The following is a 22,703-nucleotide window of genomic DNA, read 5'->3' as shown; positions in this document are numbered from 1 at the left end:
TCTTTTTAAACCTTATATTTATTTGGTTACATACCGTAACCATCGACTACGCTTGGGAAGATGTTGTAAAAGCCGAAATGAGAATCATTCAAACTCTTTTCCCTTGGTGGAGTTTCTATACTTTCTTTCGATCGAATTTATTTTTATATATTTTTGTGTTTTTTTTTTCAGAACAGAAAGTCTGAATTCATAAAAACGGATTTGGCAACATGGCAACAAATATCTCATTGTTGTAAACCCACGTGTAGTCGTAACACATTTTACGAGTAATGAAATTTACACTCGGAAGGAAGCTTCTATGGTTCCGTAACCCCAAGTTTTCCACACTTCATCAGTTGTCATCTTGTTCAAAGTTCAGCCGGCCTCATTTGTGAGGGGGTACTATCACTGTTTCAGGAGGGAAAGCTCTTTAAGAGCGGGTAACGTGAGTTTAAAATTTTAATTTTATTGCTCCAACAAGACAGTGAACGGTGATAATGAAAATGTTTGCTGAAATAACTGTATTTTGTTCTGCGTATTCAGTGAGATGGGATGTCATCACTTCACAAGGACTTAAATTCCATGTCACATATAAATGGAGACTCGCTGAATAATATTAAGTATGTATTAGTATTTCGATGACTTTACTATAATCTAAACTTTGATTGGTAATTTACATTTCTCTTTGTTTGCTACAAATTTAAAAACTATAAGAGAATCCTTTACTTCATGAATACATACCTCGAACTAAGTAACAAGTTGGTGAAATGGTGCTGGGTCCACACCATTTCGCGGGGCAAACAAAGCCACTAAGTTCCAAAAATGTTCAATTACAGTCTAATAAGCTTGCGTTCTAACATAAGCTGCCTGGGTTGAACACCTCCCCCCCCCCCCCCTCAGTCTTTTACTGGTAGGTGCTCATTACAGCTCAACAATGTTTGACCCTATTTACAAATTTTTGGAACTTTATGGCTTTGTTTTCCCCGCGATATGGTGCGGACCCAGCACCATTTCACCGTCTTCTTACATACAGTTCGGATTATTTCTTAGTGTTTTTTTTTCTCGCTACTAATGATGTCTTTATAGTTATTTTCAAAAAAATTATTGGAATATTTTTATTACCTAAATTCTTTTTAAGTCTGAGTGAGTAGTTGAAAAAATATGACATATAGAAAAGGATCCCGGTTTGAACCCCTGGCACTCACCGTAAAGTTGACAGGAAAATGCCTCAATATTTTTACAATATTTAATATTGTAAAAAGAACTCTTAAAATAGACCAAGCTGGTAATAATACGTGGTATTTTTACAAGATAAATGCGTAAAAAATCTACTTGATTCGCTCAATTTGTGTCACCTCTTCACTTGATGATTTCTCCATAAAATTATTTGGCTCAGAATACTAAAGCCTTTTTTACGATTTTTCTCCGGAAAACTTTCAAACTCGTAAAAAATATATCTCTCGCTACTTTTGACGAGTTCTTTTACGAGCTTCGGTGCTAAAGCTATGCCTGGTGATGATGGATGACTGAAGTGATAAGCAATCCGTTTTGCAAAAAAGATCTAGTTCGGCAATTTTGCTTAGCAATATTTCCAATCATCAGTCGTCATTAGACCCATAAGACGCTCAACATGTTGGTAATCAATTATCGATCGACAAATCAACAACGGGGTAACTTAGGACATATCTTCAGAGGACAAAATTAACATGGAAAAAGACAAATTACAAAAACGTAAATAGAGACCTTTGAGTGAGTATTTCGTAAGTTTTAGTCCTTACACTTTTAGAATTGGGATTTTAGGGGTTTCAATTTCCCCCTAGACATTCCAGTTTAATTTAGATCAATTATTTGTTCTCTATTTAGAAGGGGGTGGAGGGCGTTCTGAAAATCACCATAAAGTGATGATCAGTCAAAAAGTACCCATGTGCCCATTTGCTCCCATGCACTTCAGTTGTTGGCAAAATTTATTCAAAATCGAACTTACCTCGAAATTCAACTTTTGCAACTTTGTCTCCTTTGCATTTGGGGATGTGGAACTGCCGTAGGCGGAGGGAAAGAGACATGACAACGTTAAACCATTGGAACGTCCGTCTTCAAAATTGTCACTAGTTCAATAAAATCACACGGACGAGAAACACATAAGCCTGGAGCTCGCCGATTCACCGTCCAGTCATAAATTCTTCGAGATTGGATTTCGCAACTTAATGCCACTCAATAATGTAAGACAGCTGTAAGAACGGAAGCTTGTCCACTGCTGGGAACGACCCGAATTTCTTAGGTCACACGATAAAAAAGTAGACTAGTTGCTACAGATAGAGGCTAGTCACCCTTGCGAGAGTTGCGATAGCTGGAAAAAAATTTGCAATAAGGAACTATCATTCCTTGGTCAACCCTGGTTCTTTAGGTCACACGATAAAAAAGTAGACTGGTTGCTACAGATAAGAGGCTAGTTGGTAGTCATCCTTGCCAGAGTTGCGGTGACTCGACTAAATTTTGCAAGAAGATACTATTATTTTGGCCCTTTCAAGAACAACATTTGATCTATTAGTTTCACCATGCAGATATTCGTTTCCAAGGATGAGCCAGGAATAGTAGTACTTTACTCAAAAATTTAGTCCACTTTTTTAATGAGGAACCACCATTCATGGCTTATTTTAGAATCAATATAGGTACCATTAGAGCTCTTTTGCATAAAGATGCTTTTGTGAATGAGCCAGTGATAGTAGTTCCTCGTTTGAAAAGTGCAGGCCATTTTGCGATAAGGAACCACCACCTCTGGTTAATGTTAGGAACAACATAAGTGCTAAAAGTTCCTATATATACAGATCGGTGCTTTTATGGATGAACCAGAAATAGTGACTCTTAATTGAAAAATTTAGTCCAACTATCATCGGGAACATTAGCTTTTATGGTCGATATAGGTTGTTTCAATGGACATTGAAATTATGGAGTGTGTACATTTTCAGTTATTGCTTCGGTAGTTGTAATTTCAAAACTGTTACTCCACGTCCAATCTTTCGACAACGATTTTTATTTTATTGCTTTTATTTTGTTGTGATAATTTTATCATTTTTCCGTGTATAATAAAAGGCCACCAGTCATTTTTCCTGGGCCTAAATTAGTATATATGTTCAAAAAGTGCGTAGTATTATCATATTACCTGCGATATATTACATCGAGTTTACGTAGCGTTTTGTCACCCAAAATGTTGCATTGTGATACGTTATGCATCTGCAAAATTATATATTCTACGTCAATTTTTTATATTTCCTCATGAAATTTATTCTATTTTATTTTTTTCTAATTTTTTTATGAACGCCTTTCTATTTTCATCGCATTTTTCATTAATTGTATTCTTGTGAAGTTTAATGTTAATATCATTAAGGATATCGTTGTGTTTATTATTGTCATCGTGCTCTAATATGCAACTGACGAGTCCGTTAGTATGTTTCTCAGTCTTTCGTCTACAAAGGTCAAATGTGAACATATTGGCGTATTTTATATTACATGATGCTTGTATCGTAGAGCAAGTTGCGCAAATAAACATAAAAGTTCAACATACGCACATGGGCAACCTAATTTTTTAGCAATAGAAAATGGATATATTTCAAATATTCGTATTAAAATACCTCTTCACTTTACGATCAATTGAGAATGAATGGTCACTCAGCCAGTTAATTTTTATTGTGCTTGCGGGGTAATTTCTTGTACACTGCGCATCAGCAGACTTTTGCAGCTTTGTAAAAAGTATATTTCAAACATTTATTTTAAGTAATTTTATTCTTCTCACGATCACATGGAAACGGCTGTTCGGTTCATGTTTATAATCAAGGTAATTTTTCAATGTACGTTCGAACTAAATAAAATACTTATTGTCTGAGTCGTGTAGTTTGTGAATTACAGTTTTCACTATAATTTTTTTCACTATCCTTAACTTTACTATGAAGAGCCCAAGGTCTAAAAGATTTTCCTTGAAAAATTAATCGATCACCTAAGTACAACACCATTATTTCCCCATACAGAATGACACTATACATAGTTTATAATACGAAATTCATCGTTTTGGTTTACATTGAAGCAATTGACCCTTAACCAGAAATCACGTGCTGTAAAAACGTTACCATAGAAGAGGACAACATCATTCCACCTGACTACCTATTTATAGTTTTCACACCTGCACTTCCGTTTCGCGATTCTATTTCCGGCGGGGCGAGAGGAGAGAGTATTTGCACTTCCGGTCAGCCAGCGGAAATCCGCAGAGCTAAAAAGAAAATGGGACACCCGCTGAGAAGCGCGAGAAGATTTCGCGAGAGCGCGGCTGCCGACACGAAAGCACAACTGTTGCTCGGCGGGAGCTCAGGACGACGCGGTGCCCCTTCAAAGACTCGAGCTGCAGCCAGCGAGGCAGTGCACACTAGGCCACCAGGTGAGGGGCAAAAGCAAAAGTTCGCGCAGCTTTCCCGTCGCCATGGAGACCGTTATGAGCTACGAGTCATTCCGCTATCGCATTTTTTTCACGCTAGATTCCGCACATGGCATGACGCAAGGAGATGACCTCACCCTCGCTAAGATGGACTCCGGAACCCAGATCACAGTTTTGAGACAAAGGGAGGCCGTCTTGGAAGAGTATGGAGGTGAATCTTCCCAAAGCCTTTTTGAGTACCAACCCTCGTACGTCTTTATTATAAAGCGTCTCTTTCTAGTCTGTGCATATGGACAGTGATTCTGCTACCTCCCTACTCACTACCCAGTTTAATTAAAATTACGTATCGGCAAAATGTTTGATATCCGCATGTTGATGATAAATATAAATTATTGACCGTCAACTTTTAATTTTCTAATTTTATAGAATTCCACAATATTTTTTAAATGTTTCTCATCCTATCTAGCTTATAGCTTTTTATTCTTCATTTTTAATTCGTCTCCTTCCACTTACAGTTAGACGACTCAGGCCCTTCAGTTGCGAGATTTACCGCAGTTGACTATCTTTTAAACAGAGTATCTCCATCCATGAAAAGAGGATAAAGAAAAGAAAAGAAACTAAGTAGAAAACTATAAAAGCAACACCATGGATTATGAATGCCATACAAGCCATCGGGCATCAAATTGTGACGAAATAACTTAACTGATACGGTCATGAGCAAAGAATGGCGCAAGAAAGGTTGTCAAAGAAGGTTCTGGATTGGATTTCTCCCGAAAGAAGGCGCAAAGCGCTCAGAGGGTAGAGGTATGGGATTGAGGCAGAAATGTTTAGGTAATAGGTACTCTATTCGGTAGAGCTTATTTGCGCATCACAATTGAATTGATTTCTCTTGTTTATAGTTCACCCTGCGGAGTTGAACTGTCAAAGAAGGAAGAAAGATAGATATCCTTCAAAACGTCGACTATGCAGCCACATAAACGCGAATATCGTATTAATTGCATACTTTTACCTTTGAAGGAAATATTAAGTGCACCAAATAGTGATTGCAAATGAATCATTCCTGTTTTTGAACCAATACTGCCCTAATTTATTTCGAAAGAACTGAAAAAGTGCTGAAGTGCAAAAAACGCGATCCCTTTTCAAACGGATCCGTTGTATTCAGTATAATCCAATTTGCGTAAAAAACTTTCAAGTCAGGAAATAACTGACTTAAAGGTATGCCTTTCGATGGATTCCCACGTAATTACAAGCTAATACGTGCGGTGATGAAATAAGACCACTAACACAAAATTCAATAAAGTGTGTTATATCTATTGTCATTTAAATTATTCTACATCCTCGTGATCAGGGGGAGGATCTGTCCAAAACTGGGGAACTGGGGGTAGTTCATATTCTGTCACTATTTCAGTAGTCGTTACTTTATCGTACATAGGTGTGACATAGAAGAAATTGACCGCGATTGGGCCGGTGAGGTCAAACTCATCCACGAACTTATCAAGATCAAATCTTTTCCGCATTGGGTCACCCCTGAAACAGAACGTCACATGCGAGGCAATAAGTATACTTATGGTCTTTTCCATCTACATTTGCATATTGTATGTAACTCTTCAAATAAATTATTACGTATTAGTGGCAATGATGACTCTATGTAAACAAAAACGACCGAGAAAATTATAGGTTTCTGTAAGAATTAATTTGATCGATCTAATTTTGATGGTGAAATTAGGAAAAACTTGTACCTTGATTTGAAAATATTCGAAGTTTTTCATAGATTATACTTGAATGCACACGATTCATCAGACATTGCTCATGAATCTTAATTAGAGATCCCGATCAAAAAAAAAGCACCATCACGCATCAACCACGACGCACAATGGATCGAGTCAATAGGAGAAGTCGGACAAAATTTGGAAACTTTAAAAGCATATAACTCTGTATATACAAAATTTTGACGCTCTAAAAGTGGTTCCATTGGTTTTCTCGCAAATGTTCTCTAGAAACACCCCTTAAAATTTAAAATGTGACGAAATAAACATCGAAATTTGCAGTTTTAGTCAAAATGTTATGTGTGACCTCTCTGATTGACTCGATTCACTGTACGACGCCTCTCGTTAATATCAACGTGAACCGGTGCTTTCGTTACAAAACGACCAGAGTAGCGACACAGGGGCGCAAACACTGCCGTATTACTGTAAAGCAAACGCAGGATGTTTTGGTGTCTTATGACGCCAAAATCAGCTAATGAAACCACGAGAAAAATTAGGAACTTTGGAGGAAAAAGAAGAAGAAAATCACTATAAAAACCACAAAGTGATGACTGACGGACCATTAGTTGCACCATTTAGTCACGGCGGTAAAAAATTTGGTAATCTAATTTATTTTTATTTTTGCAGTTTCTGATGAAGCTATGCAGTATCAAAACGTTCTGCGTTTTCTTTTTTTGTATCTTTTCAGCCTTAGCTTCGCCTCTTAGTAGATAATCTTTGTAGCTTTTACTCTCCTTTGAGGACGAAGATAAAAAGGTATGCGGTACACCTTGCACAATCTTCGGGAAAATATTCAACAAAGAAAATAAAAGTTAAACTTACTTTGCTTTAATGTAAGGTCTCATGAAATACGTGAGTTCGTCTTGCTCGTATATCAAAAAGACGTATCGGTGAATACCTGAGAAAACAGGAAATATAAAGAGACTATAAAGAGAATGATACAAATTCCGTCGGTTTTTGGTTTAGTCACACCTTGGAATTTCAAGAGGAGATTTTTGGAGGAAAATGGATTTCTAAATGTCATCATTCAGTACCAAACCAAACCAAAAGTGTGCAAACATTTCAAAATCATGAGTTCAAAACGCTGACTCCGTGAGTTTAAATATGAGAGCCTCACACAGCGCACAGAGCATAGTGAAGTGCTGCCAGTGCGGATCGCGCATTGGCGCCTACAAACCTAAGGGGATACTTCACGCTTCACTCATTGCGCAATGCGTGAAGTATCCCCTTAGGTTTGTAGGCGACAGTGCGTGTTCCGCACTGGCAGCACGTCGCTACGGTCTGTGTTAGGCTCTCTTATTTAAACTCGCGGAGTTAGCGATTTGAACTCATGATTTTGAAAGTTTTGCACACTCTGCACAGATTTTTCTCATTTCAATCGATGGAAAAAAAAGTATTAAAGGAAATTACAGTGTGTGTTTTGTAGATATTGAGGTGGTTCCGTGTCAAAGAGCTTGATGCAAAAACGGCTTTTTTCGCCCCCCCCTCTGGAAGTTCTTCAGACTTTGTCTATTGATTACTCATACTTGAGCGCTTCTTTTCCCAAATTTTCAGACTCCCCAAAAATTTTGGGGGGGAGCTAGGGGGGGGGGGTGGAAGTCAAAACCTTGAACCTCGATATCTCTTGAACAAAGAAAGATATCGAGGTCCGGTTTGGACGAAAAATCGTCTAAAATTGCATACTTCAAGATTCTAAAGGTCGAAATCCCGATATCACATTTTTAAGTCAACATATGTGCTTTTTTTCCAGTTTTTAGGTCTAGAAAATTTCTTTTAAACGAAAAATTTTCAAAGATCTCAATTTTTTATTCGAACCAAAACCAGTTTTTTAAATTGTTCGTCTTTTTCCGCATCCAACGAGTGGTCCATTAAGCTGGGAAACCAAACGGTTCCGGAGTTATGACCGATTGAAGTTTCCGCTCAACGCGCGCCGACCGATTTTCGCGCGTAAAAAAGTCGGATTTGACTGTTATTAGGTCAGATTGAATGTTCAAACTGAGCAAAATGCTTTATTAGGGACTCTTGAGGGTCGCTGAGTTCAGAAATTACAGATACTTCCAAATAATTTACGTTTTTAAATTTACAGCTCCGCAGCGCTATTTTAGAGGCCCACTGAGCGCTGACTGGCCGCTCAGTGGTCCTGTCCGAAGCTGCAATTTTAAAAACGTGAATTTTTTGGAAGTATCTGTAATTTCTGAACTCAGTGACCCTCAAGAGTCCCTAATAAAGCATTTTGCTCAGTTTGAACATTCAATCTGACCTAATAACAGTCAAATCCGACTTTTTTACGCGCGAAAATCAGTCGGCGCGCGTTGAGCGGAAACTTCAATCGGTCATAACTCCGGAACCGTTTGGTTTCCCAGCTTAATAGACCACTCGTTGGATGCCGAAAAAGACGAACAATTTAAAAAACTGGTTTTGGTTCGAATAAAAAATTGAGATCTTTGAAAATTTTTCGTTTAAAAGAAATTTTCTAGACCTAAAAACTGGAAAAAAGCACATATGTTGACTTAAAAATGTGATATCGGGATTTCGACCTTTAGAATCTTGAAGTTTGCAATTTTAGACGATTATTCGTCCAAACCGGACCTCGATATCTTTCTTTGTTCAAGAGATATCGAGGTTCAGAGGTTTTGACTTCCACCCCCCCCCCTAGCTCCCCCCAAAAATTTTTGGGAGTCTGAAAATTTGGGAAAAGAAGCGCTCAAGTATGAGTAATCAATAGACAAAGTCTGAAGAACTTCCAGAGGGGGGGCGAAAAAAGCCGTTTTTGCATCAAGCTCTTTAATGATTTCTAAAGCTCTTTAATTTTATCTTTTATATTTTGTGTTTTTACTGTGCTGCAGCATGGTTAACGCTCAAAGGCTCAAAATTGGACGTACTTGACTTAAAAAAAAAAAAAAAAAATGATATCAAAGGTGAAATAGAAAAATGGACCGAAGCTGTGTGTAACAAGATGGAGGAATGGTGCTGGGTCCGCACCATTTCGCGGGGGCAACAAAGCCTCAACTTAACATTCAAATGCAAACTGCCTGGGCTGAAACTCTCCCCCCCCCCCCTCAGTTTTGTACTGACCGATACTCATTGGAGTTAAAAATTATCGTCTCTAATTGTAATTTTTGGAACTTCTCGGCTTTGATTTCCCCTCGAAATGGTGTGGACCCAGCACCATGTCTTCACTTTGAGGACTGTAATTTTATTCTCACAGAATGTACTTTGAGGGTTGATGGTGTTATGGTAAACTTAGACGTATCAGGTACTTTATTTCAAAAAGTTGAATTCGTAAATATACTGCGTTTTTTTTTCATTGATATAAATGATAATTAAGTCCACGAACCGTCTAATGTCTCCCGTGGTGTCGGCCCCATGTAATGAGAAATGTGTTCGCCGGAAGATACATTTAATCCGTGAATATTCGTGAGTACCCAGTGTTGATAAGACTTCCATTTTGGCTTCTTAGGCGATGGGTTATCTGGATCTGAAAATGAGATATGATCAACTTAGCAGATGAGACAGAGAAAAACAAGATCAACTCAGCAGATGAGACGAGAAATACAAGCGTTTCCTGCAAATTTAAATGTTGACGGTTGTCTCGCGTTTATGAATAACGTCTATCTTTCTCCTGTAACTACTTAACTTTTCATTTAGGTCATCTATTTTTACCAGTGCATGTAGGTTTTTTCCCACCACAAAACCCTCAACTTGCGACAAAGTGCGATACAAATAAAACCCTCATAACTAATAGTTAAAGTTAAGATTCATCGAATCCGAAAATATCCGAGAGAAGTAAAGGCTCATTTTATTTCTAGATCTTTATTGGCCCATTTGACCGATTAACAAAGAGAAATTTAAAAATAAGAAGACCTGTCTCCGTTTTGAGTAGGCAAAAAAGAGCGGAGCAGGCTGTGAGGATCTGCCTCTCCTTTTCAAACAGAACAAAAAAAACTCACAAACAGGAGGGCTGGTGAGTGATTTTGAAAAATTGGTTTTCGAAGTTGAACAAAGAGGCTGAGCTACAACTGCACCTCTCGGCCAGCATTATCATTTGGCCCTCATTTATCTTCCCGTCTTCACTCTATCAACAGTACCAACGACACAAAAAACAACTCATCTTTTGTCAAAATCGCAAGTTTCGCGCTTAGGGAAATTAATTTTAGATATACGTAGATTCGGTACCCAGGCCCGCCACAAGGGGGGGGGATACTGGGTCCTCGGTACCGGGGCCCGGGCCCTGGAGGGGCCCGTGACGCAGGTGACAAACCCCTACGAATTCATGTGTAATCCTTGTCTCGTAAGGAAAAGTGAAAAAATGACCCTAAAAATTCCGCAAAAGATGAATAAAGTTTCAAATACACGCTAGGGCACTATAAAATTTGTCTTACTTTTTTAGAGATTCTATCTATTTTCAAGATTTTGAGTATATGTAGAATGATATTTTTAGTAACTGCGTTTCATTTTCTTCTGTTGTCGGATGCTAAGAGGCCCCTGTCTGGGCATTCTCGACTTCAATGGCTCAACTCCCTTGCCATAGACGTACAAAAGGGGAGTCCAGGGGGCCCGGCTCCCCCTAGAATTGAACAGTATCATCTGCCCCCCTCAAAAAAAAATTTATAGATGTTTTGAATGCAACAATTCGAAAGTATTTGGTGCTGAAAGTAAAAAAAAGCGTAATTATTCTGCAGAAATTGATGGAAAATCTCCATCATAAGAGCTTCAAAATGCGTCCAAATAGATTTAAAATTTCAAAAATTTCCCGGGGGAGGCCCCCCGGACCCCCCCTCTGTGCTAGGGGCCCGGGCCAGAAAACTGGTACCAGGGCCCGAGATGGGATGTGGCGGGCCTATCGGTACCTAAGGAGTTTTTTTTAGTAAATGAGTAGAATTGTCTACTGATTCAACCACGCATAATCGGTTGATTATTCAAAATGCGTACACTAGAATATTTTGGAACGCAATTATATTGGAATGTTAACATTGCTATTAGACTGCGTGCGTGTTTTAAAATTTACTTTATATTTGTTTATATATTTAAGGGAAGAAGAACATAACTGTACATCAACGAAGCGCCTTACTCTCAGATCCACATGAATGATTTTTTAAACCTTATGTTTTCAAATAAATTAAAATTAAGATTAGTGCAAAGCCGCGGAAATAAAAAAGAAAGGCATCTTGCACCAATGTCAATTCTTACCGATAAATATTATACAGTAGAATTTGCCTTTCTTCACTGGCCATTTCAGAGTGGGTTTATTTTCGGCGACCTCTGGTTTCAATTCTTCACCAATATTTACTTTCACATCACCGTAAGTGACCTGTAATTTAAAGTCGGCAGGTTAAATCTACCCCACGAATAAAAAAGCATAACCCCTAAATGTGCGTCTGATTCTGTCCCTTGCCGTGGTTTGTTGCTCTCAACCACCCCAGTAGGAAGCACTATAATGTATTATTTGACTTAGAGGGAAACTACGTGCCATGAGAGTCTCATATAGAGCAAGAAAATCGAATTCTTGCGTAGGAAAAAAATACCTGCCCTTTTGAAACGGAAAAATGAGTTAGAAAATAGGAGCTTTTTTGCAAGCTACTGACGAGAATTTTAAATATATACTTATGTCTTCTACCGTATGTTCTTACAGGACAGTTGCCTTTTTTCGTTTTTTACGTGCAGTCTTGGAACTGAGCAACTAGAAACATATGTGTTTAAGTCACCTACCTCCAGTAAACAGGGCGGTGCTGTTTTTATCAAGTCAGGAATAACTTTGTATTTCTTCAATGCATCCTCAATAAATCTATCAGAATGGTTTGAGCTTGAAACTGATTTTGCCGATGACCCATATAATCTGTATGCATTAAATGACAATGAGTGAATAGATAAAAATAACAATACGTGATGAATTTTCACAGTTGAACCGAGATGAAAACGTCGTGCCTCTATCATGTTTGCCTGGTTGTCGCGTTACCTGTTTACTGCAGTGTATGCCCTACGAATCAAAAGAATATATTGAACCCACAGGTGATTAATAATATTTAAGTATATGTATCATAATATATTATCCCTCATAACTTCTAACGTTTCTTTTGTGGGAAAAACGTATCCTAAATATTGGACTCAACATTCATTTGTTTACCTACTATGGCTGCAAGTTCATTTCGTTAGAAGTTCTTAACTATATGCTCATTTTGTAGTTTTTCACTTTTACATGTATGATTGAACGAGTGCTATCCAAGGATACTGCAGTCCCTCTTATGTGTAGGTTTTTTTTTTTTTTTTTTTTTTTTTATTCTTAATCGCGGTGATCAAGATAACTTGGTCTGCTCCTCGCATCAGCAAGCGGATACATTTTACCTTTTTCCGAGAACTCTTGAAAATGAGAGTTCCGCCTGGAAAGGCAATTCTAGGATCTCAGATCCCAGATGAGTTACGCGAGAAATTTGTTTGTAACCTGACCTCTCAAACGTAATGTAAGCTGACTTGACCTTACATTACGAAACACTAATGAACCCAATTTTTTATCGATTCAATGATTCACCGATCAGAACCTCACAATTTCCCCAGGAAAGTACGCAAACATGATGCACAAATAAATAATAATTCAGAAATAATAAATCATAATTTAGGGATAATGATTCAAAACTCCCGAGATGCACTCATGCAAACGATTTCATACGTAAATGTGCATTAGGAAAAATTGCAAAAGAAGGGATAAACTCTCAGTGGCTTAATTTTTGAACATACTTAGTTACATAAAATGAGGTTCATCTTACCTCACGCGTTCTTTTTATTTTGAGGAAAATAAACGAGTAAATAGTTCTTCTGAACACACGAAGTTATTTGTACAGCTTCATTTTGTTTTTCACAATTTCACCTTGTACATGATCTGCAATTACAGCCTAATTTTCCGATGAAAGTAAAATCACATAGGTGCAAGTAGCGTGCACGTAAGGTAATATTTTTGGGTATATTCCGGGGTAACTAAGAGAAGATTACTCAAATCGAAAACCATTTCTTGCGGGTAAAAAGTCTAAATGTGTGAAGGAACTTGAAGCGAATGTTTTTCATTGGAATGCACATTGCACACCTCTCAAAACAAATTAATCTCCTTTTTATCAATTACTCGTCAACCCATCAAATCAAAGAGTTGATTGTATGATAACAATTTACATGGCTAAAACTAACGCAACATACCTATCAGCTAATCAAGACGAATGTAAATGAATTAAAAAAGGTAAATGACCGGTGAAAAGAGAATACTGCTATTCAACAGGCGGACATAGAATCACATCCAATAATGTTTATTCATCGATTTTTTAAATTCATATGTTAATTTATTAATTATTTAATCAAGTTTGTTTGAAGTTATAACATGTCGTGCTCAAGCCAAATGCTGTCATAAGTGATGCGTAATTTTTGCTAAGTGTAGTTACAAAACTTAAGCGATCATAAATTCATTGCTTGGACAGTTCTAATACCATGTTATTCCTTCATTTAATCGAGTTTGTTTTTATTTAATAACGTAAGTGATACTTTTCTACGCTACCAATTCAATTTAGATATTTTATAGAGTAGTTACAAAACTTAAAGAAAGCTTAGAAAAACTTAGAAAAGTTCTGATACTTTCCTTGAAGAGAATCAAATTTTGTGATCTTCAGGAGGACATGTAGGAGCCACATAAGGTGGACAGTCTTCAGGGCCGGCTGGTCTCCCACCTCCAGGATGACGTATTTGAAACAAATTGACAGCAATAGGATCTCCTAATTTGTAATCCTTTGCCACCTTTGCTACTTTGAATTGGTCGGGCTTAGTTTGATTTCTGAAAAACGATGCAGAATGTTTGTCTCTTTCCGGATTTCAACACCACTGCTTAGAAAATCCCTTCACAGGAGCACAGTAAATGGTACGGAATAATTTTATACCCATTCCTTAAACTGTGGAATGAGTTATGAATGTAGGATGATCCAGCCATGTTTGCAAAAGTAAATCATACCTTCGTTAGTTTTGTTAATGTATTATTGTCTTCCCTACCCTCGGTTTCGATTAAAAATTGAGTTGTGCGTTTAAGTAGCTGATAATGAGTCAAGTTCGTTTGAACAGCTAGGCTAGACCAGCTTTAGAGTAAGTCTTATAGTATCGAGCAGGAATGAAGGCGCACAGAGCCTGAGTCGTAGATATCGGTTTTTATCGTTTTTATCGCGCGGGAGGATTGCAAGTTAGTCAATCGTTTTAATGGTGTGGTTGCTCTTCCCTCTTTCTGCACTGTTTTTCTTTATGTTCTTTTTTTTCTCTCGGGCTCATTTTTATCATGTCCCGTCCTCAGTGCAAGAGATACAAAAAAAAGTGCTGGGTCCGCAGTATAGTAAGGGGGAAAAATTAAGACGAATCTAAAATTATAATTAAAAACCAAAAAATAATCGTAATACGTTTTCGATACAACACAACTTTTAAACTCTCCATCGACAGCGGCACACTTTTGATAAATAGAGAAAAGTAATGCTTACTCTGCTATCTCTGGGTCTTCAAGATACGTCATGTGACCGGGTTGTTGGTAGACCACAAAAACGTATGCTTGGGCACCTGCAAGAGAAAATAACAAATAAACTAAGCCGAAAATGATAACGCAATATTCGTAAATACCTAAAGAGGGTCGACCATAAATTACATCGAACATTTGAACGAGGAAATGGTCCAAAGCTGCCATAAGATTGCCTCAAAAGGACGGCACGAGTATGAGACTTGACTTGACAAGGGGAGAAGTGGAATGAGAAAATGGCCAAGAAGTTTCTACAGGAGATCTTTCTTAAGAGTAGCTAACACTTCGAGAAGGGATCTTCTCATATGATTTTCAACTGTCGGTCATTCATTTCTTATGCCTTCGGACTTAAAGGAAAATATCGTCCAAATACTCATTTCTGGGGGAAAATTTTTGTTCGTCAAAATTCCTCAACCTATACAATGATTTAACGACCCTCCTCCCCTCATATTACTACTCAACGCCCAATTCAGGTTCACATAGGATATAGTTCAGTTCCTGAAGTACCTTTGTTCTGTCGTGCTAAGAAAAAACGCAGTATGAACAGCCAACAGTCACCGAATTTCCCTTTTTGAAGTATCAATTTTGAGACTAATAATGAATATTTCTACTTGAAATTCTTTGATACTTTACATCACATGGCGAAGAAATTCTCTAGAAAATTGGATGAAAAATGTTCACAAGTTTTCCTGACAATTTTTATTTTACCAAAAAAATTTGGCAACGCACGAGGGCTCATACGGCGTTCTTCCTTAGCACGTCAGTGTTGTTCAGCGTTCACGGCAAAAAAAAAAGACTTTTTTTGGTATAATAAAAATATAGTACCTTTTTTGGATGATGGGTGCGGTCCTATATAGGACATAAGGGTTTCTCCCGTTGATATATTGTTACCTTTGATGTTAGCAACCCACCAAAAACATACTTCCTTCACGTAAGGTTCCAATTCCGATGGTGCATCCGGATCTATGGATTTAATCATAAAAATAAAAGGTCAGATGGCATCGTTTGGTTCGATGAATAAAGTGCCTTTATATCTAGGCGCCTTATTGGCATTGGGAATGTTTTATTATTAAAATTACATCCATCAGGTCAAAACTTGTTTCATTTTCAACATATCAGCCCGACCGACATTGATAATATAATTGCTTGTACTCTTTTACCTGTCATCATCAAAGTGTACAATGATCTTTGATCTGCCGTCCATGATACTTTCGGAGTTTTTTCCACATCTTTTATGGTCATCGGTTGTCCGCAGCTCACCTCTTTTTTTCCATAAAATATCTGAAAAAATTGGGTTTTATTTCATTAATGTACAGCTGATCATGTATTCTTTAAACATTTCCAAGAAACAGCCAAAAATGTTAAATTTTCATCGTAATTTACTTTGAATGTAACATTTTCGTTTAGAAAAAGATACATCAGTTTCCTATGACTGTCTAAGTAGGGCAACCTATACTGCCGTGCTAAGCAAGAACGCCGTAAATCCATCAAAATTTTCCCTGGTTTCTTAGAACTTAACACATCATAAAATAAAAACTAGTTTACCCATGCATCTCACATTTTCAGGTTAAGTTTTTGATAGTGTTTTCAAAAGAATTCTGTAAATCATTTTTCCAAGGTACACAAGTTTTCCTGCTATGATACATTTTTTCCAAAAAATGTAAAATGGCGTTCACGGCGTTTTTGCGTTGCACAGTGCCTTATCTTCTAACTATCTTCTATACAAATATAACTGTAAGGGTCGAAACCTTGTGATCCTTGATTCTGAGGATCCACCGGGGCCATGTCCTTGATTTTTGTTACAAACGATAGCTGTTGATGTCAAGATGATACCAAAAATCCGAGACTTTCAATCTCCGCTCCTGAAAGTTCAAAATCACTCGCCAAGCGAGTACTCGGGGTCCAGGGGGTGGAGCCCCCGGCTATGAGCAGAGACTAGCGAAACGAGCTGAAGCAGCTAGTGTATTATAATTGTCTGCTAACTAGTAGCTAACAAATACCGTAAAATACAAATACGATTGATAAATCATTCAGAAAAAGATAAAAAAAAAAAAAAAAAAAATTGCGGGATGCGAAGAAATTCGATCTCCTCCATAAATATTGGATGCAAGGAAGTATTCACTTACCACTACATTATCCTTTGGCACTGTGTCTATCACATCTGGGTAAACTTTATGAAATTGTAAACAAGCCTTGAGATCAATACACACAACAACGAATGAGCTAAGAGCAATTAATAAGAAAGCACCAAACTTAGAAATAGCAGTAAAATCACTGTATGCTGCAAACCTAAGTTTTCTACACTTCTCCACCATTGTCTCTTTCTTTAATAGATCTGCAGGGTAGAAATTACAAAATTTCGTTAAAAGGAAATTATTGTCAGCCAGATATTTAAACAGTGCTTTATTTTATTTTTTTAATGTTTTCGGTGGTATTGTTCCGCGATAAAATACAACATTCACCAAACTTGTTTCGATTTCACATATCTTCACTTCGATTCAAAATGTTGCGATACTATTTCTTGGTTTTTGTGTAGATGTTGCGCATATTCCCGGACTGAAGTCTCTTGGGAAAAAAACTTAGACCTAGGCGGTTTGATGACTGCTCTAAATGTTCAAAGTTACCAGCATTTCGTTTTCAAGAGTGTGTGTTACTATCGTTCTATGACCGACTATGATTGATAGCCGCTGATAATGTGCTTCCTTAGTCAACTTTATAAAAATCTGGCCGAGCATTGCTCTTTGTTTCGTGAAGTCATTCATTTTTCATTGATTCACTAGTTACGGACACGTGCATGTAGCCAATAGTTCATTTTTTGAAGTCTCAAAAAGAGAGGGAAAATTATTACTTCAATGACCTTATTTTTTGGACATAGCTATTGCTTTTGTTTTTGTAAATGGGTCATAACCTGCTGTTTTGAAAATTATTGTCAATTTTTGGTATGCCGATGAAACGATTTTCTAGAGTTTTTCAAAACAAAGAAAGAAGCATGTGTTCCTTCTGCGGAAATTCCCCTCGCTTTGTCACAAAGCAGATTCTCCTTCATGCGAAAAATATCTCCGAGTGCATATGTTAAAAATCACATACGGCGCATTTTGAAAATAATTGAAAATTTTAGCAACCATTGTGATCTACCATGTAGGCACAACATAAAATCAATCCGATTTTCCAGAAAGGGCACACTCGATATTCAGCGACCAGATAAAAGGGGGAACCCCCCCCCCCCCCCCCCGACAGCTAGTATGTACGAAAAGGGTGGGAGTTTTGCGTAACTTTGACGGAACTATCATATGACTCAAGTGGTAGAGAGATAGCGTACTCCCTAGTTATAATATAAAAATATGATAGGACGAACACAAATTATAGCCAAACTTTCTAGAAGGTTAAAATATATTCATTAATTATTAAATTCCATGATCCTCTGGTGGATGGGGCGTAGGAGGCACGTATGGTGGACAGTCCTCAGGACCTGCTGGTTTTCCTTGTCCTGGATGACGTATTTGAAATAAATTGATAGCGATAGGGTCACTTAAATTGTAAGCTTTTGCTACCTGTGCTACTCTAAATTTATCATTCTCTGTTTGATCCCTGAAAAGCAATGAAATACTATTATTAACGCTCTGAAAAAGTAAAAGTATAAGTGAAGTATTCCATTCAGTTATTACTGAAGAAGTATTAAAAAGAAACTAAATAATAAAACCCGTTCATCTTCAGGATTTGCATTAAGAAAATACAGACTGTGACAAAGATCAATCAACCTGTAAGATTGAAGCATTAGTAACTTTTTTACAAGCTTTCAAAGTTTCAGAACGAGCGCGTCAGTTACTTTCCGGCAAGGAACTCCCGCACTCGATACGTTCAATCGAATAAGGGGTCAAAACGATCGCAAAAGCGGTAATACGTATACGGGCCAAAATGGGCTTTTACGATAATTTCATCCCTTGAACCCTCGAAGGATCTTTTGAATTCATAGCTTAAGGATAGAGCCACGTACTCTTCAGTTGGGTTGGTGGCAGGGCACTGGCAGGTTGGGTTAAGTTGAGTTAAGTTGGGTTAAGCAACTAAACTAACTCCACGACAGAGCTTGAAGCATCACGCCGAAATGAAGGCGCGTCAAGTCGCTTTCGCTAAGATGGTAATTCAAGCTGGCCTATCTGATCGTAATTGACAAATTTCCACTGCTTTCAATCGTTGATGATTGTACGTCATCGTCATTTTAACCGATTCCTGATTATTTAATTTATTTGATTTTATTCTTTCAATTGTATTTCTTATTTCTTTTTTTCTTTCTTTCTTTTTTCTTAAATTTCCATTTTAAAGCTGATTCATTTTAGTATTCGAGGAAGCATCTGGGAGGAAAAGAGTGTCACGAAAAGTGATGAGGCTCCTCTGAACACAGACAATTTTAAAATGGGATTGTAACACATCTCTTTAACCACATCGTTTTAAAAACTTAATAAAATAATTTTTTTTATTTATGTATGTGTATGCACCCTTGAATTTAGATATCTCCGCATTTTTTTTATTTTATTTTTTTTGTCAAAATTAATTTAATCCTGAACTTTTAAATTCTTGTTTGTACCGGAGAACAGTGTACCATGGATGCAGTGAAACGAGTGTTATCTCTTCGCTTTCATTTTCACCTCTTCCTCTGATTTCTTATTTTAATTTTAATTAGTTATTTCACCCTCGCTCAAATCTTTCCTACACTTTTTTCTCTTTATTCTCGATCTTTGTTTACGATTATTCCTCTCCAGATCCATCCGTCACCACTAACACGGGTCAAATACCTCTTTACATTATTACATTAGGCGAGAGTGCAACTTACTCATCTATGTTTGTGTTTGTTAGATATGTCACATGGCCAGGCTGTTTGTAGACAACAAAAACATATGCTTGAGAACCTGAATAAAACAATTGGATGGGGGAAAATGTTCTATGAAAATGAAAAAAAAAACGGTCTTGCATGCCTTCAGAAAAAGCTATCTGTATTTTTTCAACCATGAATTTTAAAGTAATCCGCAATGAAAGGATACTCTTGGTTTGAAAGTCTAGTTTATGGATAAAAACGATTTCTCGTCTCTAAACTTGGATTTTTCTACAATATAAATGGAGCAAGTCAATATTAGAAGTTACGAAATAGTGCCAGCTACTTTCTTTCCTGCCTAAGGTAAGAGAGACTTCCAATTTTTGTAATTAAGGTATCTCTTCCCTGATATCATTATATAAAAGCAGTTGAGAATTTGCACACAAAAATAGTATTGCTTCATCTGAGAGTGCCTAATGAGCCGAGTTCGCAGTATTTTTATGACGTCTTCTGGCGGCATTTTCTATTTAAACACATGTATTTCAGCAGATTAGGTTATTTTGTCATATTTTTTCTAATAAATGTTCAATTCATGAACCAAGGTTATCCTCGTGTTCAATTCACTCAGTAGTTTCCACTTGAACGCAAAATTCATCAAATTACAGACACCTGCAAATTCTCTATTAATACACAGCATATCAACGAACCATTCCTCAATAAACAGATTGTAAGTGGCCGAAAAATCATAATTTCTCTAAGATTTTTCCCCCTGTAATTCGTGAGCGAGGAGGAACAGATTTCCGGTGATTACTATCCCCATGTGCAAGGAGAAAAATACACTTTTGCAGCAAATGAGATTAAAAATGTCATGAACTGCCACTTTTTATATGCGTACCTGGTCTAAATGATGGATGCGGTGGTTTGTAGCCGACGAATGCATCACCTGTCGATATATTGTTTCCCTTGATATTCGCAACCCACCAAAAACAATCCTCTTTGATGTATGGCATTGTCTCTGAAGGCGCATCTGGATCTGTGGATTGAACCGTCAAAGTAAAGAACTGAATCAAGAAAAAACCAATTATGTTTTGGTTTGTGACCAAGGCTTGCTGTTCGAGCACTTCGTTCCATAACAATTCAAATCCACGCAATGAAAATTTTAACTTATTTGAGTATTTCCTGTCTTTATTCAAAAAATATGGAAGTCGGAAATTGGAAACGAACTTAAAATTGTACCAAAAGGTTTTTTTATTCATAGAACTACTGACGGTGAATATGTAAATTGTCTAAAAATATGGAAACGCAGTTATGGAAAATCAGCATGTTTATATTTCATGTTACCTGATTACCTTTCAAGTTGAAAATGAGGTTCATGTAGAGATGATAAGATTAGCTTCCTGTTTTAAAAATGAAATATGAGAGAGCAAGAGATCACATTCGCTGTGCTTGGGCTAATTTATACACTGACAGCTTTATTTATAATATGCAATATTTATAAAAATATGCAAATAATTTTAATGAATATTTAATAATAAATTTATTTATAAATAATTTATCAGAAGATAAATTTATATTAATGTGCAAGTAAAGTAATTGTTCGATGTATCATGCTATGACTTCAACAAAAATTTACCCTAAATAGCTCTGCTCTCCGTAACATCTTTGAAAAATCTATTTAAATTTCTTTGATAGAAACATTTCCGTATAGTGAAAAGAGAAATGTCTGTTTCATGTGCGTTTTCCTTACCTGTCACCATTAAAGTGTACAATGATTTTGGGTCGGCTGCCCACGCTACACTGGGAGCATTTTCTACTTCCTTAATAGTCATTGGAGTTCCATAGTTGACTTCCTTTTCTCCATAAAATATCTGAAAAAAAGTTGGAACAATTTTTTTTAAATGCTTCGAGGCGTATGTATGTATGCACATGTATCTTTTGGGATTGCGCTTCGCATGAAAACTGCAATCAAGATCGAGTCTCATTGTTCCATATTATATAATACCATGAATGCCTTTGAACAACACTGAACCGGGCCTCAGTTTTCTTCTCTGAGCATTCAGGAAGTTTTAATAGTTTTTTATATCCTCTTCCAATGATTTATCAAGCTCCTCTGTTGCGAAATAGTTGCTTGAAGCGCTGCGGCCAGCAGGGCGCGGGCGACTCGCGCACTGGCGCCTACAAACCTAACAGGGATACTTCACGCATTGCGCAATGCGTGAAGTATCCCTGTTAGGTTTGTAGGCGCCAGTGCGCGAGTCGCGCTGGCAGCACGTCGCTCCGCTCTGTGTTTGGCTCTAATATTTAGCTTATTTAGCGTATTTTAGCTTATTCGTCCATTTTAAACCGGTTAAAATTTACTAAAACTTTGAAACTTTGTTAACACGTGAGCTAAAATGGGAATGCGCTGGCATATTTTTTTTTATTGATACTGGCTAATCATGCTTAGATTACGGGAAAAACTACTAAAAATCCGCATATATTTAAGGTTATGCATATTGTATCTTGTGTTTTTAATATGACAAAGTTTTGTCCAAAAAATATGTATCACCTTTTTACCTCATGCACGTCAATTTTTTCCTCATGAAAATAAAAATTTATAGTAAAATTGTCTACTTACGACCACTTTTTGCTTCGGTATGGTGGTTATCACTTCCGGATAAACCTTATGAAACTTTAGACATGCCTTAAGGTCAAAGCATATGACAGAAAATGGACTAACAATAAGAGCAAGTAACACGACTGAACCAAATTTTAAACAAAACATGTCAAAGGAAGATATATTTCTCAAGATTCATTCTGCTCACCATCGCTGACACGCACCTTTCAAAAATATTTAAGGGTCTTAAAAGAAACACATAACGTAAGTGAAACTATTTCGATCATTTGTGTGATACTTTACTATAGTATATCATGTGCATCATCGCTGTTATAGAGAAAATACACGAGAGGTCAAGAGGAACACTAAATTTGTTTACTTCTGACACGTTTCTACTGTTATTGCATCTTGCACATATGTATGCAGTATCATGTCTCGCTAACAAGAAGATAACAATAAGTGAGAGACTTGGGTCCAGAATTGAACTTTAATAAAAATATGTGTGAGGGTGAGGCTACGTGTCTGTGTGTTCCACATGTTTTAGATCAAAAGTGATTGATAGCCGCCGATGAATGATGAAGATGTGCTGCGCTCTCTCATCCACATTC

General features: G+C 37.1%; 3 protein-coding genes across 6 annotated transcripts in view; all 3 read right to left on the bottom strand.

Moving 5' to 3' along the window:
• The window catches only part of mfr (ferlin family C2 domain-containing myoferlin misfire), a 141,327-nt gene extending 135,786 nt beyond the window's left edge, over positions 1 to 5,541 (bottom strand). Inside the window, exons 1-2 of the mRNA XM_072297777.1 lie at positions 4,101 to 5,541; positions 1,964 to 2,326 (exon numbers count right to left, since the gene is read on the bottom strand). Coding sequence (XP_072153878.1) covers positions 1,964 to 2,042 — 79 coding nt within the window. The 5' untranslated portion in view covers positions 2,043 to 2,326; positions 4,101 to 5,541. The remainder of the gene's footprint in view (positions 1 to 1,963; positions 2,327 to 4,100) is intronic.
• A 147-nt stretch (positions 5,542 to 5,688) lies between these two features.
• On the bottom strand, positions 5,689 to 15,554 carry LOC109042878 (OV-16 antigen). The gene is made up of 9 exons (XM_072297564.1): positions 15,518 to 15,554; positions 14,661 to 14,736; positions 13,872 to 13,975; positions 12,930 to 12,939; positions 11,878 to 12,004; positions 11,359 to 11,479; positions 9,506 to 9,646; positions 6,991 to 7,066; positions 5,689 to 5,929 (listed from the first exon to the last, which is right to left on the bottom strand). The coding sequence occupies exons 1-9, from the start codon at positions 15,552 to 15,554 to the stop codon at positions 5,728 to 5,730; spliced, it is 894 nt and encodes a 297-aa protein (XP_072153665.1). The 3' UTR covers positions 5,689 to 5,727.
• On the bottom strand, positions 14,661 to 22,654 carry LOC140224199 (protein D2-like). Of its 4 annotated transcripts, XR_011899460.1 has the most exons (6): positions 22,117 to 22,654; positions 21,247 to 21,367; positions 20,395 to 20,532; positions 15,853 to 15,973; positions 15,518 to 15,655; positions 14,661 to 14,736 (listed from the first exon to the last, which is right to left on the bottom strand). XR_011899460.1 is itself a non-coding variant. In XM_072297805.1 (5 exons), exons 1-5 carry the CDS (start codon positions 22,304 to 22,306, stop codon positions 18,097 to 18,099), a joined length of 522 nt encoding a protein of 173 aa, XP_072153906.1. In that variant the 5' UTR covers positions 22,307 to 22,641; the 3' UTR covers positions 18,065 to 18,096. The 4 variants fall into 4 exon arrangements, 3 of the variants coding, with proteins under 3 accessions (XP_072153906.1, XP_072153907.1, XP_072153905.1); XM_072297805.1 differs by lacking the exons at positions 14,661 to 14,736; positions 15,518 to 15,655; positions 15,853 to 15,973 and adding exons at positions 18,065 to 18,280; positions 19,521 to 19,596 and having other exon boundaries at positions 22,304 to 22,641; XM_072297806.1 differs by lacking the exons at positions 14,661 to 14,736; positions 15,518 to 15,655; positions 15,853 to 15,973 and adding exons at positions 18,065 to 18,280; positions 19,521 to 19,596 and having other exon boundaries at positions 22,320 to 22,638.
• Between the last annotated feature and the right edge of the window lie 49 nt (positions 22,655 to 22,703).

Source organism: Bemisia tabaci, chromosome 3 (genome assembly GCF_918797505.1).
Source record: "Bemisia tabaci chromosome 3, PGI_BMITA_v3".
Classification (NCBI taxonomy): Eukaryota; Metazoa; Arthropoda; class Insecta; order Hemiptera; family Aleyrodidae; genus Bemisia; species Bemisia tabaci.
Note: the sequence above shows the minus strand (reverse complement) of the source record. Positions and strands in the feature narration are given on the sequence as shown.